General features: G+C 60.1%; 3 protein-coding genes across 3 annotated transcripts; 1 reads left to right on the forward strand and 2 right to left on the reverse strand.

The window, feature by feature from the left end:
* Nucleotides 1-2,594: 2,594 nt before the first annotated feature.
* Nucleotides 2,595-3,580, reverse strand: HIGD2A (HIG1 hypoxia inducible domain family member 2A). Its single transcript, XM_069773164.1, has 2 exons — nucleotides 3,386-3,580; nucleotides 2,595-3,087 (listed from the first exon to the last, which is right to left on the reverse strand). Exons 1-2 carry the CDS (start codon nucleotides 3,498-3,500, stop codon nucleotides 2,921-2,923), a joined length of 282 nt encoding a protein of 93 aa, XP_069629265.1. The 5' UTR covers nucleotides 3,501-3,580; the 3' UTR covers nucleotides 2,595-2,920.
* A 114-nt stretch (nucleotides 3,581-3,694) lies between these two features.
* NOP16 (NOP16 nucleolar protein) lies at nucleotides 3,695-6,553 on the forward strand. The gene is made up of 5 exons (XM_069773161.1): nucleotides 3,695-3,869; nucleotides 4,047-4,161; nucleotides 4,883-4,952; nucleotides 5,726-5,832; nucleotides 6,105-6,553. The coding sequence occupies exons 1-5, from the start codon at nucleotides 3,763-3,765 to the stop codon at nucleotides 6,246-6,248; spliced, it is 543 nt and encodes a 180-aa protein (XP_069629262.1). The 5' UTR covers nucleotides 3,695-3,762; the 3' UTR covers nucleotides 6,249-6,553.
* A 282-nt stretch (nucleotides 6,554-6,835) lies between these two features.
* Nucleotides 6,836-9,812, reverse strand: ARL10 (ARF like GTPase 10). The gene is made up of 4 exons (XM_069773163.1): nucleotides 9,559-9,812; nucleotides 8,791-8,953; nucleotides 8,419-8,594; nucleotides 6,836-7,964 (listed from the first exon to the last, which is right to left on the reverse strand). The coding sequence occupies exons 1-4, from the start codon at nucleotides 9,742-9,744 to the stop codon at nucleotides 7,788-7,790; spliced, it is 702 nt and encodes a 233-aa protein (XP_069629264.1). The 5' UTR covers nucleotides 9,745-9,812; the 3' UTR covers nucleotides 6,836-7,787.
* Between the last annotated feature and the right edge of the window lie 358 nt (nucleotides 9,813-10,170).

The following is a 10,170-nucleotide window of genomic DNA, read 5'->3' on the forward strand; positions in this document are numbered from 1 at the left end:
GCTGGAGGAGAAGCACATCCTACAGGAAAAAATTGGAGCAAGGGGAAGGGCCAGAGGGTTTGCGCTAGCCCTGGGCAGAAGCAGTGGCAGCAGGACAGGGAGGGGACCTGCGAGCTCCTGCTTGTCCAGACAGGCCAAGCTGCTCCCCAGCCCATCTCCAGGCTGCCAGGGCTGCCAAGGGATTGCGCTTGCAGATCTGCCCACCGGCTGCCTCTCACACCCCTACCCCAAGCTGGACGGGCTAGAAGTGCCAACCAGGCAGCCAAAAATGGCTTCTTCTGGGAAAGATGTGCTGAGCAGGCAGCCAACCAGGGAAGGCAGGCAGTGCCACAGCCCCACAGCAGGCAGAGCCCCAGGCTCCCCGGTGCCAAGGTGGAGCTCACCCTGCTCAGTGCCAGTGATGGCTTGTCCCCCACCCTCGCGTCTCAGAAGTCAGCTCTGGTGGGCAAGAGCTTTCCCTCTCTCCTTGATGAGGCCCACCAGTGCAATTCCCTGGAAAAGACAAACCAAGTGCTCGTTTGTGGGCAGAAGTGGGTTTATCCCTCACCATGTCCTCCAGAGAAGCTTGTAAGGGCAAAGCAGGATCAGCAAGCTGCAAAGCCACCGCAGGCCAGGGAGGGCCAGGGCACAGGCACCTACTTGCAGACACCCAGAGAGCAACACCTGGAAAAAACCCAGGTGGCTCAACATGAGGAGGCATTGCAGCACAGCTAGTGGTGTCTGAGCCCTTTTCCCCTGCAAGGATATGCTCTGCCTACGGGCAGGTACAAGCTGCTGCAGCCACAGAGCAAATAGAGCCTACAGCCCCATGTCCTCCAGCTTTGTGGCCCTGACATGGGAGAGCAAAGCCTTGTTGCTCACTGTATTGGGTCTGCATGGCAAGGTTTTGGTAGCAGGGGGGGCTACAGGGGTGGCTTCTGTGAGAAGCTACTGGAAGCTTCCCCTACGTCTGACAGAGCCAGTGCCAGCCAGCTCCAAGACAGACCCGCTGCTGGCCAAGGCCAAGCCCGTCAGTGATGGTGGTAGCACCTCTGCGATAACATATTTAAGAAGGGAAAAAAAAGTTGCTGGGGCACAGAAACTGCAGCCAGAGAGAGGAGTGAGAACATGTAAGAGAAACAACCCTGCAGACACCAAGGTCAGTGAAGAAGGAGGGGGAGGAGGTGTTCCAGGCACTGGAGCAGAGATTCCCCTGCAGCCCGTGGGAAAGACCATGGTGAGGCAGGCTGTCCCCCTGCAGCCCATGGAGGTCCACGGTGGAGCAGATATCCACCTGCAGCCCGGGGAGGACCCCACGCTGGAGCAGGTGGGTTCCCGAAGGAGGCTGTGACCCCGTGGGAACCCCATGCTGGAGCAGGCTCCTGGCAGGACCTGTGGACCCATGGAGAGAGGAGTCCACGCTGGACCAGGTTTGCTGGTGGGACTTGTGACCCCACAGGGGACCAACACTGGAGCAGTCTGTGCCTGAAGGACTGCACGGCATGGAAGGGACACATGCTGAAGCAGTTCATGAAGAACTGCAGCCTGTGGGAAGGACCCACATTGGAGAAGTTAATGGAGAACTGCCTCCTGTGGGAGGGACCCCACACTGGAGCAGGCGAAGAGTGTGAGGAGTCCTGCCCTGAGGAGGAAGGAGCAGGAGAGACAATGTGCAATGAACTGACCGTAACCCCCATTCCCCATCCCCCTGTGCTGCTGTGCGGGAGGAGACAGAGAATCTGGGAGTGAAGCTGTGCCCAGGAAGAAGGGAAGGGTGGGGAGAAGGTGTTTTAAGATTTGGTTTTGTTTCTCATTAACCTACTCTGGTTTGATTGGCAATAAATTAATTTTCCCCTAGTTGAGTCTGTTTTGCCCGTGACGGTAATTGGTTGAGTGATCTCTCCCTGTCCTTATCTCGACCCACAAGGCTTTTGTTGTATTTTCTCTCCCCTGTCCAGCTGAGGGGGAGTGATAGAGCGGCTGCGTGGTGCTTAGTTGCTGGCTAAGGTTAAACCACAACACACACCAAACACCCCTGGTATGATCCAAATGATCCAACGCCAACGACGGGACTTGGAGCCGTCCATGACGATGTTTGTCAAGACACAGGCAGTGCAGCTCCCTCTGGGAACAGGGCGTTTGCTCAGCAGCCAGCTCCAGCTCATACGAAGCAGCAAGCTGCGCAGGAACCGACTCCCCAGCAAAAGCAGTGGAAGCAGCAGCGTGTCCCAGAGAACATGGCCAGGCCCTGTTTATGGAAATGTGAGTTCCCAACTTGTTTTCACAGGGGGTTACATTTCTTATGTCCTGCTTGCATTACCACAGCTTTGAGACAGCTGTGCTTGCTCCCTTTTCTTCCTACACTGTTTACTCTTCTGGCTTCTCAATGCTCTGCAATCCAGCATCAGTCAGAATCTTGCTGCAATTCACTTTATTACTCACCAGCTGCAACCAAACAGATTACATACTCTCCCCAAAGAACTCACCCACTGCTTATGGACTCTCTCCTGCCAGGATCAAGCCATAAACAGAGCTGTTCCTTCCTACCCTAGCAGCTCATTTCTCAAATGTTGGTGCACCTCCTGACTAAAGTGACCTCAGTGCAGACCATGACCCACAGGACACAATTTTAATAGACTGTTACAGCACCAAGCAGGGATAAGAGGTCTGACGGGGATGGAGCGCCACAGCCTCCAGTGTTGCAGAACAATAAGCTCTGAGGGAATGAAAAAATGCCATGGCCCAAATTGCAGGTTAATCACAGGGGTGTATTAGCTGCGTTTCCAGCACTCTAGAACACAGAGCCTCTCTGACAGCAGGTCCACCAAGACATCACAACTGTCCCACAGAAAACTCCACGCGCAGCCAGAATCCACCCTTCCAGCTGGGGCACAGGCTGGTGGGCGCGTCCCTGCGGCCACAGCTTCCCTCTTGCCTGATTTCACTTTCTAGATTTCATGGCCGTGACCACCATGCCTCCCAGGAGGGCCGCGAAGGTGAAGCCCTGGGCCAGGATACGTGCCCGCATCATCAGCTGTGACTGACGGGTGTTGCCTCTCTTGAAGCTGATCAGTCCGTAGGTCAGGATGCCGATGGTGCAGAGGCAGCCTGCGGAGAAGAGAAGGACGGAGGGACGGCTCAGGGGAGCGGGGCAAGGCAGGGGCTTCGAGGACCAGCTCACCCCTCCTTCCCGCCTCCCCCCACGTCCCCGCCCTGCGCCTGAGCGTCGCTGACTTGTTAGACAACAAGCTCAAACGAGAGACATGCCTCCCCGGAGGGCAGCCCCTTGGGTTTGGGCTCAAGAGGGGCCGACCCGCAGCTCACGGCCCTCCCTCCTCACCAGCCTCCATGGCCCTGGCCCTCCCCCTTCACTCCCCCCCCCCGTCACCCCACGCCCCCCCCTCACCGAGGGGCACCAGGGGGTTCTCGCGGGTCTTGCGCAGGAACTTGTCCCCGAAGCCCTCATCGCTGAACACCGGTAGCGGGCTGGGCTCCAGCGGCGGGGGAGGCCCGGCCGCCATGGCTGCGACTCACAGAGGTGACTACCCGCGACCCTCCCCGGCTGCCGTAGCCAAGGAAGAGGCGCCGGCTCCCGGCAGGCCGCACGCCCCGCCCCCTCCCCCGCCGCGGGGCATGCCGGGGGTTGTAGTCCGCAGCGGGCAAACCCACCGACGGCACTGCTGGCGCGGGACTACACTTCCCGTGGTGCCCCGCGGCGCGGCCCCGCCCCGCGCGGCCCGGCCCGGCGCTCGGCAGGGGCAGCGGCAGCAGCGTGGGGCCGCCATGCCGAAGGCGAAGGGGAAGAATCGACGGCAGAAGTACTCCTACAACCTCAACCGCAAGCGGCTCTACCGCAGCGCCCGCCGCCGCGCCGCCCCGCGTATCGCCTGGTGAGGGCAGCGGAGGTGGGCCCACGGGGAGGAGGGGGGCGGCGCGGGTCCGTGCGTGGGCCGTGTGGGAGCGGGTGCCCCGGGGGACCTGCCACACGTCTCGGTGGGTGCTTGGGGGACGCTTGTCTGTCGGGAGGGTGAGCGCAGCCCGTGATGCCGGTGCCTGTCTCCACGCAGCTCTCATATCCGCCATGCCTGGGACCCGACCAAATCGGTGGCGCAGAACCTGGCCGAGATGGGCCTGGCCGAGGATCCCAACAAGGCCGTCCCCATCCCCAAGAAGAAGCTGCTGGTAAGTGCGGCCGTGTCTCCGCCGGGGAAGGGCAGGGGGCTCGGCTGGGGCTGCTCCTTTGCGGGCGGTGGAAGGTCAGGCCTCCCCCAGAATACGCAGCCGGGTTGGGGAAGGCAGCGTGGAGAGCAGCCTGCCTTGGAGCGCGGATCAGGTGGCTCTGGATCAGTCTCTGTAGGTGGATGGGTTTCTTATCTTTATTAATATGCTTTTCTTTCCAAGATCTTGGTGTGGGAATGAGCTATGGTGTCACAGGGAAATAATGGGCTTTGGGACAAATATAAATGATGTCAGTCAATCTCCTGGGACTTGCCAGAGAGAGGTGGGGTTGGGAACACTGCAGCAGAGTTGCTGCTAATAACAGAGAAAGCCTCTTTTGTGTACAGCAGTGCCAGCCTGCCCTGCCTGCATCGGCCTGCCTGCATCGGTGGGCAATGCTTCTAGGTGAAAGGTAGCCCCATGAAATGTCACACTCATAAGAAAAAAAAAAACCAGGAGTGACCTTGTTTGCCACTTGTCTCCATTCACACACTATTGCTTGGGCAACAGGCTTGCCCACGAGCTAGCTTAATGGTGCAAATAAGGCTCTGCTTAAGCCAGCTGAGATTTCCTGGTCCTTGCAGCCATTATGTAAACAGTTTGGAGTTTTGGGAGCAATGTATGGGCACACAGCTCTCTTCCAAATGGGCTTTTCTTGAGTTGCCTTCTCTCTCATTTAACACAGGGCATGGAAGTGGAAAGCAGTGGATGGGAGCAAGGAAAGAAGATAGTGCGAAAGCCCTATGTGGTGAACGGTCAGTGCCGCTTCTGTTGTCCCCAGGGAGCACTTCACCACCTCCAGCCTTGGCAGGTTTCCTGCTGAACCACACTGCTGCTGTTGCATTTGGGGTTCTCCCAAGGCTCTGTGGGTTATTTTGTGTCATCTTTGTGCTGCCAGGCTGTCGTTAGTTGCTGTGCTGTGCTGGGGCAGGGAAGGCTGTTAATTCTTGTCCAGGCTTGTGGAGGAGTACTCCCCTGGCAGCAGTCAGCTGGGGGTTCTCGGCCAGGCCGGAGCTGAGCCGGGAGCCAGGACCGCAGCTCTGCCGTTCCTGTGTGTTCTCTGTCTCATGAATTTCCTTTTCCCTCCTGTGCTGCCTTTTTTGCAGTATGTCTATCTGCAGCCCCGAGAGGGCTCTTGTCACTCTGAAACTGCTGGTGTGTGGCACCAGGGTGAGGAGACACTGCGGCTGCAGTACCTTGCATGTTTTAGTTGTGGGCTGGGCAGCTCTGAACAGTCATAATCTGCAGCCTGGGCAGAATGGCTCCACTCCTCATGGTGTGAGCTGGAAAGGAGCTGCAGCGCAGGCCTGGATGCCTGCAGCCTATGCGGAGGGCTGTTGTCTTGTTTGTTTTCCTGCACAATCATGCTGGGAAGCAGCCCTGTGTGTGTGAGCAGCCAAGCTGTGCTGCAGGAGCTGTGCTCTTTACTGCAGTACTGGCAGGGCTTGACCTTGGGAAGAGACTGGGGACCGCTGAGGTGCTGCTTGCTTCCCTCCCCTGCTTCATGGTGTCTCTGTCCTCTGCCTAGAGATGGAATATGAGGCCAGTCTCCCTGAGAAGAAGTCAAACACGCTGTCACGAGACCTCATTGACTATGTGCGGTACATGATACAGAACCACGGGGAGAACTACAAGGTAACTACTGGCTGTCCCAGAGCGAGGAGCACCTGGAGCGATTCACTCCTGGATCTTCTGTAGGATGGGAATTGCTAATCCTCTCTGTCCTGGCTCCTGTTTCACAGTCAGCTGATTGTTAAGGGAAAGCAGCACTTTGAACCTTGGCCAGATCCCTGTCTGACTCAGGCAGTGATCACGGCCAGCCTGGATAGGCCTTTGGAGTGTGGCTGGGCTGGTTTGGTATTTGCTCTTGGGGCCACTCCTCTGATTTAACCTCTCCTTTGCCACAGGAAATGGCTCGAGATGAGAAGAACTACTACCAGGATACTCCCAAGCAGATTAAGAGAAAGATCAATGTGTACAAGAATTTCTATCCTGAGGAGTACAAGGATTTCATTGCATCACTCAAGCAGGAAAAGATGGATGTGCAGTGACTGCCCTTTTTTCTCAGGTCTGCCTGCAAGTGCAGGCTTGACATGACCATTTTTTGAACCGGGCGGGGACTGACAGACAGGTGACAGTCACTCACGGGCTCAGTGCCTGCACGTTCAGCTATGCAAAGCCTCTGGCAATGGAGGAAGGACCTTCATTAGACAGAGGGAGTTATAAGCAGGCATGAAAGACTTTTGGCCATGGCTTGTGGCGTTGGGACTGGATGTGCTGTGCTGCTCGTTTCTGTGTGGCAGCCAGCACTTCTTTTGCCTTGTTAAAATAAATCACTCTTACAAGCTGGTGTGAATGTCTTGCTCACGAGCTCTCGCTTGGCGCAGTCCCATGTTGGAGAGATCCCGGTGTCAACCCATGGGACGTGGGCATTGGGTGCATGTTACCTTCTGCAGCAACGGGGCTGGGGGCCTGTGGGGTGCAGGCAGTGCTTGGGCCTTTGCTGATTTCCCTGTTGGCAGCAGAGGTTGGGGGTGGGGCCATGTGCTGCTTCCTTCCCCCACGAGTGACCTTCCTGCCTGCAGCTTGGGAGACCGGGCTGGGGGTCCCTTCCCTGCCAAGAAGCTGGAGGGCAGCACAGAGTGATCAGCCTCTTTTATTGACAAAAGGAAGGAGCGACTGTACAAAGGTTTTGCAGTGGAGACCAGCCAGCACGTACTCCCTTTCCCTGATGTGCTCCCCAGCTTCCATGATCGGTTTTCCAGGACCCAGTGCCCCGTGGCCTGACCCAGCAGCCCCCTGCCTGTAGGCAGGGCTTTCTGTGGTCCCCAAGCCTGGCTCCTTCCGCTTCTCCCTGGGACAGCTGAGAGGGAGGGAGACCAGATGGGGGGGCAAATGCCTGGTGAGCACAGGTCCTACCAAACAGCCCATCTTTATCCCTGTTCAGGGTGGAGAGGCAGTGCAGGGCTGCCCAGTACCTGCTTTTATCTCTCTTAAACAGGGCTTTAAATACAGAGTTGGGGAACTTGAGAGCTGCGCTCAGCCCCAGTGAGGGACAGCCTGAGCTCGTTATTCCTACTGGTGTGTGTCGTATGGGCAGGGCTGTGGTGCAGGGCTGCGCCAGCAGTAACTCCTTGTGTTTTTCAGGAAGGAGAGCCCATCTCCTGGGATGACTTGTCCATGCAGGTGGGTAAGAGGGCTACCTCACTTGTTTGGCTGCATTCATTTAATATCCTGCAGGGCTGCCATGAAGGTGTGAGGCCCTGCCCTGTGCTGCATGTTTCCGCTCACCAGGAGGTAAGAGCTGTGCTTGTGCCTCCATCCCAAGGGAGATTTCGTCCCTGAACTGGGGGAGGTGGCTGCTCTCTCCACACGGCAGGGAGGAGAGCCTGCTGCTTGTGTTCCCTGAGGGCAGCTGTGCCACAGCTCAACCCCAAACATTGTGGGGTGCAGCAAACACCCCAGGACTGTCAGCCTGCTACCAGCGAGTCAGCTCCAGCAGCACCCACCCAGCTGCCTTCATCTTCATGCCACAGACCTCAAAGAAGAACTGCGCCGGGGGTGGGAGCCTGTCCGCTCCCCCCACGGGCTCAGGGCTGGGAGAGCAGGGTGACCAGCAGGTTCTTCACATGGAGGACACTGGTGGCGGTGCTCAGGCTGGCCCAGGTCGCGCTGGTGGGCAGGAGGAAGAGCTCCCGTTGCCTGCTGAGCATGTGCAGGGCCAGCTCCTCCCGCAGCTCTGCTGTGCTCAGGGCATCACTCTTGTCCTGCGAGGGAGAGAGGTGGCTGCTCAGGAAGGGAGCAGTGCCGGCAGCCACGCTGCTGGCTGGCAGGAGCCTTGCCCTGCCTGTGTGGTCCTGGCAGGGATGGTGCGCAGGCAGGGCTGCCTCGCTCTTGCATTGGAGTCGCTTTGGCGCAAGCTAACAGGAAGCAGCACCAGGCATGCGCTTGGTTGCCTGCCTGGGGAATGTATTTCCCCTTGGGGATTTTGCAGGCTGCTGCCTGGGTGCTCTCCCGAAACTCTTTAGCCAGGGCGCTGGTAACAGTAGCTGCGCCTCCTGATGAAGACTGGAGGAGACAGGCCCTGAGAAATCAGATTTTGCAAGAGTGGGTGGATTTTGGGTATCAGAATTTCTGCTCGGGGCCCTGGGGAGGGACAGTTTTGCTGCAAACAGTCCCAGAGGTAGCTGGGACAGACAGACACGTGGATGTACAACCCACCTGCTTGTTAGCCAGCACGACCAGAGGCAGCTGGGGCTCCGCGGCTAGCAGCGTGTGCAGCTCCTGGCGTGCTGTCAGCAGGCGTGACCTGTCCACTGAGTCCACCACAAACACCAGCACGTGGGCCTGGCTCAGGTAGTGGGGCCAGTACGCTCGCAGGTTCTGGCTGCCTCCCACTGCGGGAGATGGGCAGGATCAGGCACCGGCACGGGGGTGAGCAGGGCTGCCGCCTCACCGCAGCACCCCAGGGGACCGGACCTCCCGCCGCTCGGGATGCTCTGAAGCCCCAGCCCGGTGCCGGCAGGTGGGGGGTACCCTCTGAGCCATGCAGGCTCAGCCCTGGGGGACACATTGGGGCCAGGCCACCCTTACCCTCCAGCAGGTCCATCTCCAGCCCCTCGACAGAGAGCTGGGCAGAGTTGAAGCCGTGGGTGGGTGCGATGTGATCCCTGGCCGTCTGGCTACAGATGTAGTGCAGGACGCTGCTCTTCCCTGCCCCGTCCAGCCCCAGCACCAGCACCTGCCGCCAGTCCAGCTGTGGGGGCACAGGGGGGTGTGGGGTGGGTGGGGGCTGATCCCAGGACCCGCAGCCCCGTGCTTGGGCAGCTGGTTGAGGGATGAGCCCGGAGCAAGGGGTCCTGCCAGCCCCCCCCCCCCCAGCCCCTGTGCCCCTCTGTCTCCAGCCTAGTGGGCTCCAGTGGTGGTTGAGACCGGGGACCCCTTCCCCAGCAGGATGGGCTGCAGCAGGGTCCCCAAGGGCTGTCATCCTGCGGAATATCCCAGGGAATCCAGTCTGACCCGCTCTGGGGGATCCTGGTGCGAGAACCCAGAGGGATCCTGACCCTGCGCCCCCTTCCCCAGCCCCACGTGCTCAGAGGGATCCCCGACGGCCATCCAGAGCCTTCCCCAGCCTGGTGATCACAGCGGCGATCCCGACCCCCTGCCCCTTCCCCAGCTTGAACGTCTCGGGAGTGTGAGGAACCGGGAGGGATCCCGACCCCCTGCCCCGTTGGGATCGGGGGGATCCCGCTAAGGGGCTCCCGGTATAGGGGATCCCGGGGAGATCCCGACCCTGTGCCCTTCCCGCCCTGCGATGGGCCGGGGGTCCCGGCGAGGGTCCACCCCCCCCCCCCCCCTTACCGTGTCACCGGGGGGGGCTCGGTCCCGTAGCTCCCGCAGCTCCTGCTCCCACCAGCCGTCCCAGTCGGTGCCGGTGCCGGTGCCGCGGAAGTAGATCTTCCAGGCGATGAAGAGGAGGGAACCGACGGCGGCCACGGCGGCCCCCAGGGCCAGCGTCAGGTCCCGGAGGGCGCCGGGCAGAGCCATGCGGCACCGGCAGCGGCACCGGCAGCGCGCGGCCGCGGTGCAGCTGTGCCTCCCCCCCCGCTCTCCCCCCCCGCCAGCTGTGCCCACGGGCGGTGGGCCAGGCCAGCTGTGCCCGCCCCTGACGTCACCGCCGCGCTTAAAGGGGCCGCTCCGACGGCGGGTGGGGGCGGAGGGAGAGATGGGTGGATGGATGGATGGGTGGATGGATGGGTGGGTGGGTGAGTGGATGGATGGGTGGGTGGATGGAGAGGTGGAGGGAAGGAAGGGGGCACGGAGGGATGGTGGGGATGGACGGAGGCTGCAGGACTGCCCCGACCAGTGCCCTGACTGGCCCCACACCTGCCCGGCAGCTTGGCACCCAGCACAGCAGGTGCCCACGGGCCCAGGAGTTGCGCCCGCTGCCCACGGGACTCGTTTGTCCTCAAT

The sequence above is a fragment of the Haliaeetus albicilla genome, chromosome 27 (genome assembly GCF_947461875.1).
Source record: "Haliaeetus albicilla chromosome 27, bHalAlb1.1, whole genome shotgun sequence".
In the NCBI taxonomy this organism is placed as follows: domain Eukaryota; kingdom Metazoa; phylum Chordata; class Aves; order Accipitriformes; family Accipitridae; genus Haliaeetus; species Haliaeetus albicilla.

Excerpts from the sequence above, each read along its gene's own strand:
- HIGD2A (XM_069773164.1), bottom strand. The coding sequence starts at position 3,500 with ATGGCGGCCGGGCCTCCCCCGCCGCTGGAGCCCAGCCCGCTACCGGTG. Across the intron at positions 3,088-3,385 it reads GAACCCCCTGGTGCCCCTCG|GCTGCCTCTGCACCATCGGC; the intron begins GTGAGGGGGGGG and ends TCTTCTCCGCAG.
- NOP16 (XM_069773161.1), top strand. The coding sequence starts at position 3,763 with ATGCCGAAGGCGAAGGGGAAGAATCGACGGCAGAAGTACTCCTACAAC. Across the intron at positions 3,870-4,046 it reads GCCGCCCCGCGTATCGCCTG|CTCTCATATCCGCCATGCCT; the intron begins GTGAGGGCAGCG and ends GTCTCCACGCAG. Across the intron at positions 4,162-4,882 it reads TCCCCAAGAAGAAGCTGCTG|GGCATGGAAGTGGAAAGCAG; the intron begins GTAAGTGCGGCC and ends CATTTAACACAG.
- ARL10 (XM_069773163.1), bottom strand. The coding sequence starts at position 9,744 with ATGGCTCTGCCCGGCGCCCTCCGGGACCTGACGCTGGCCCTGGGGGCC. Across the intron at positions 8,954-9,558 it reads GAGCCCCCCCCGGTGACACG|CTGGACTGGCGGCAGGTGCT; the intron begins GTAAGGGGGGGG and ends GTGCCCCCACAG. Across the intron at positions 8,595-8,790 it reads GGAGATGGACCTGCTGGAGG|TGGGAGGCAGCCAGAACCTG; the intron begins GTAAGGGTGGCC and ends CATCTCCCGCAG.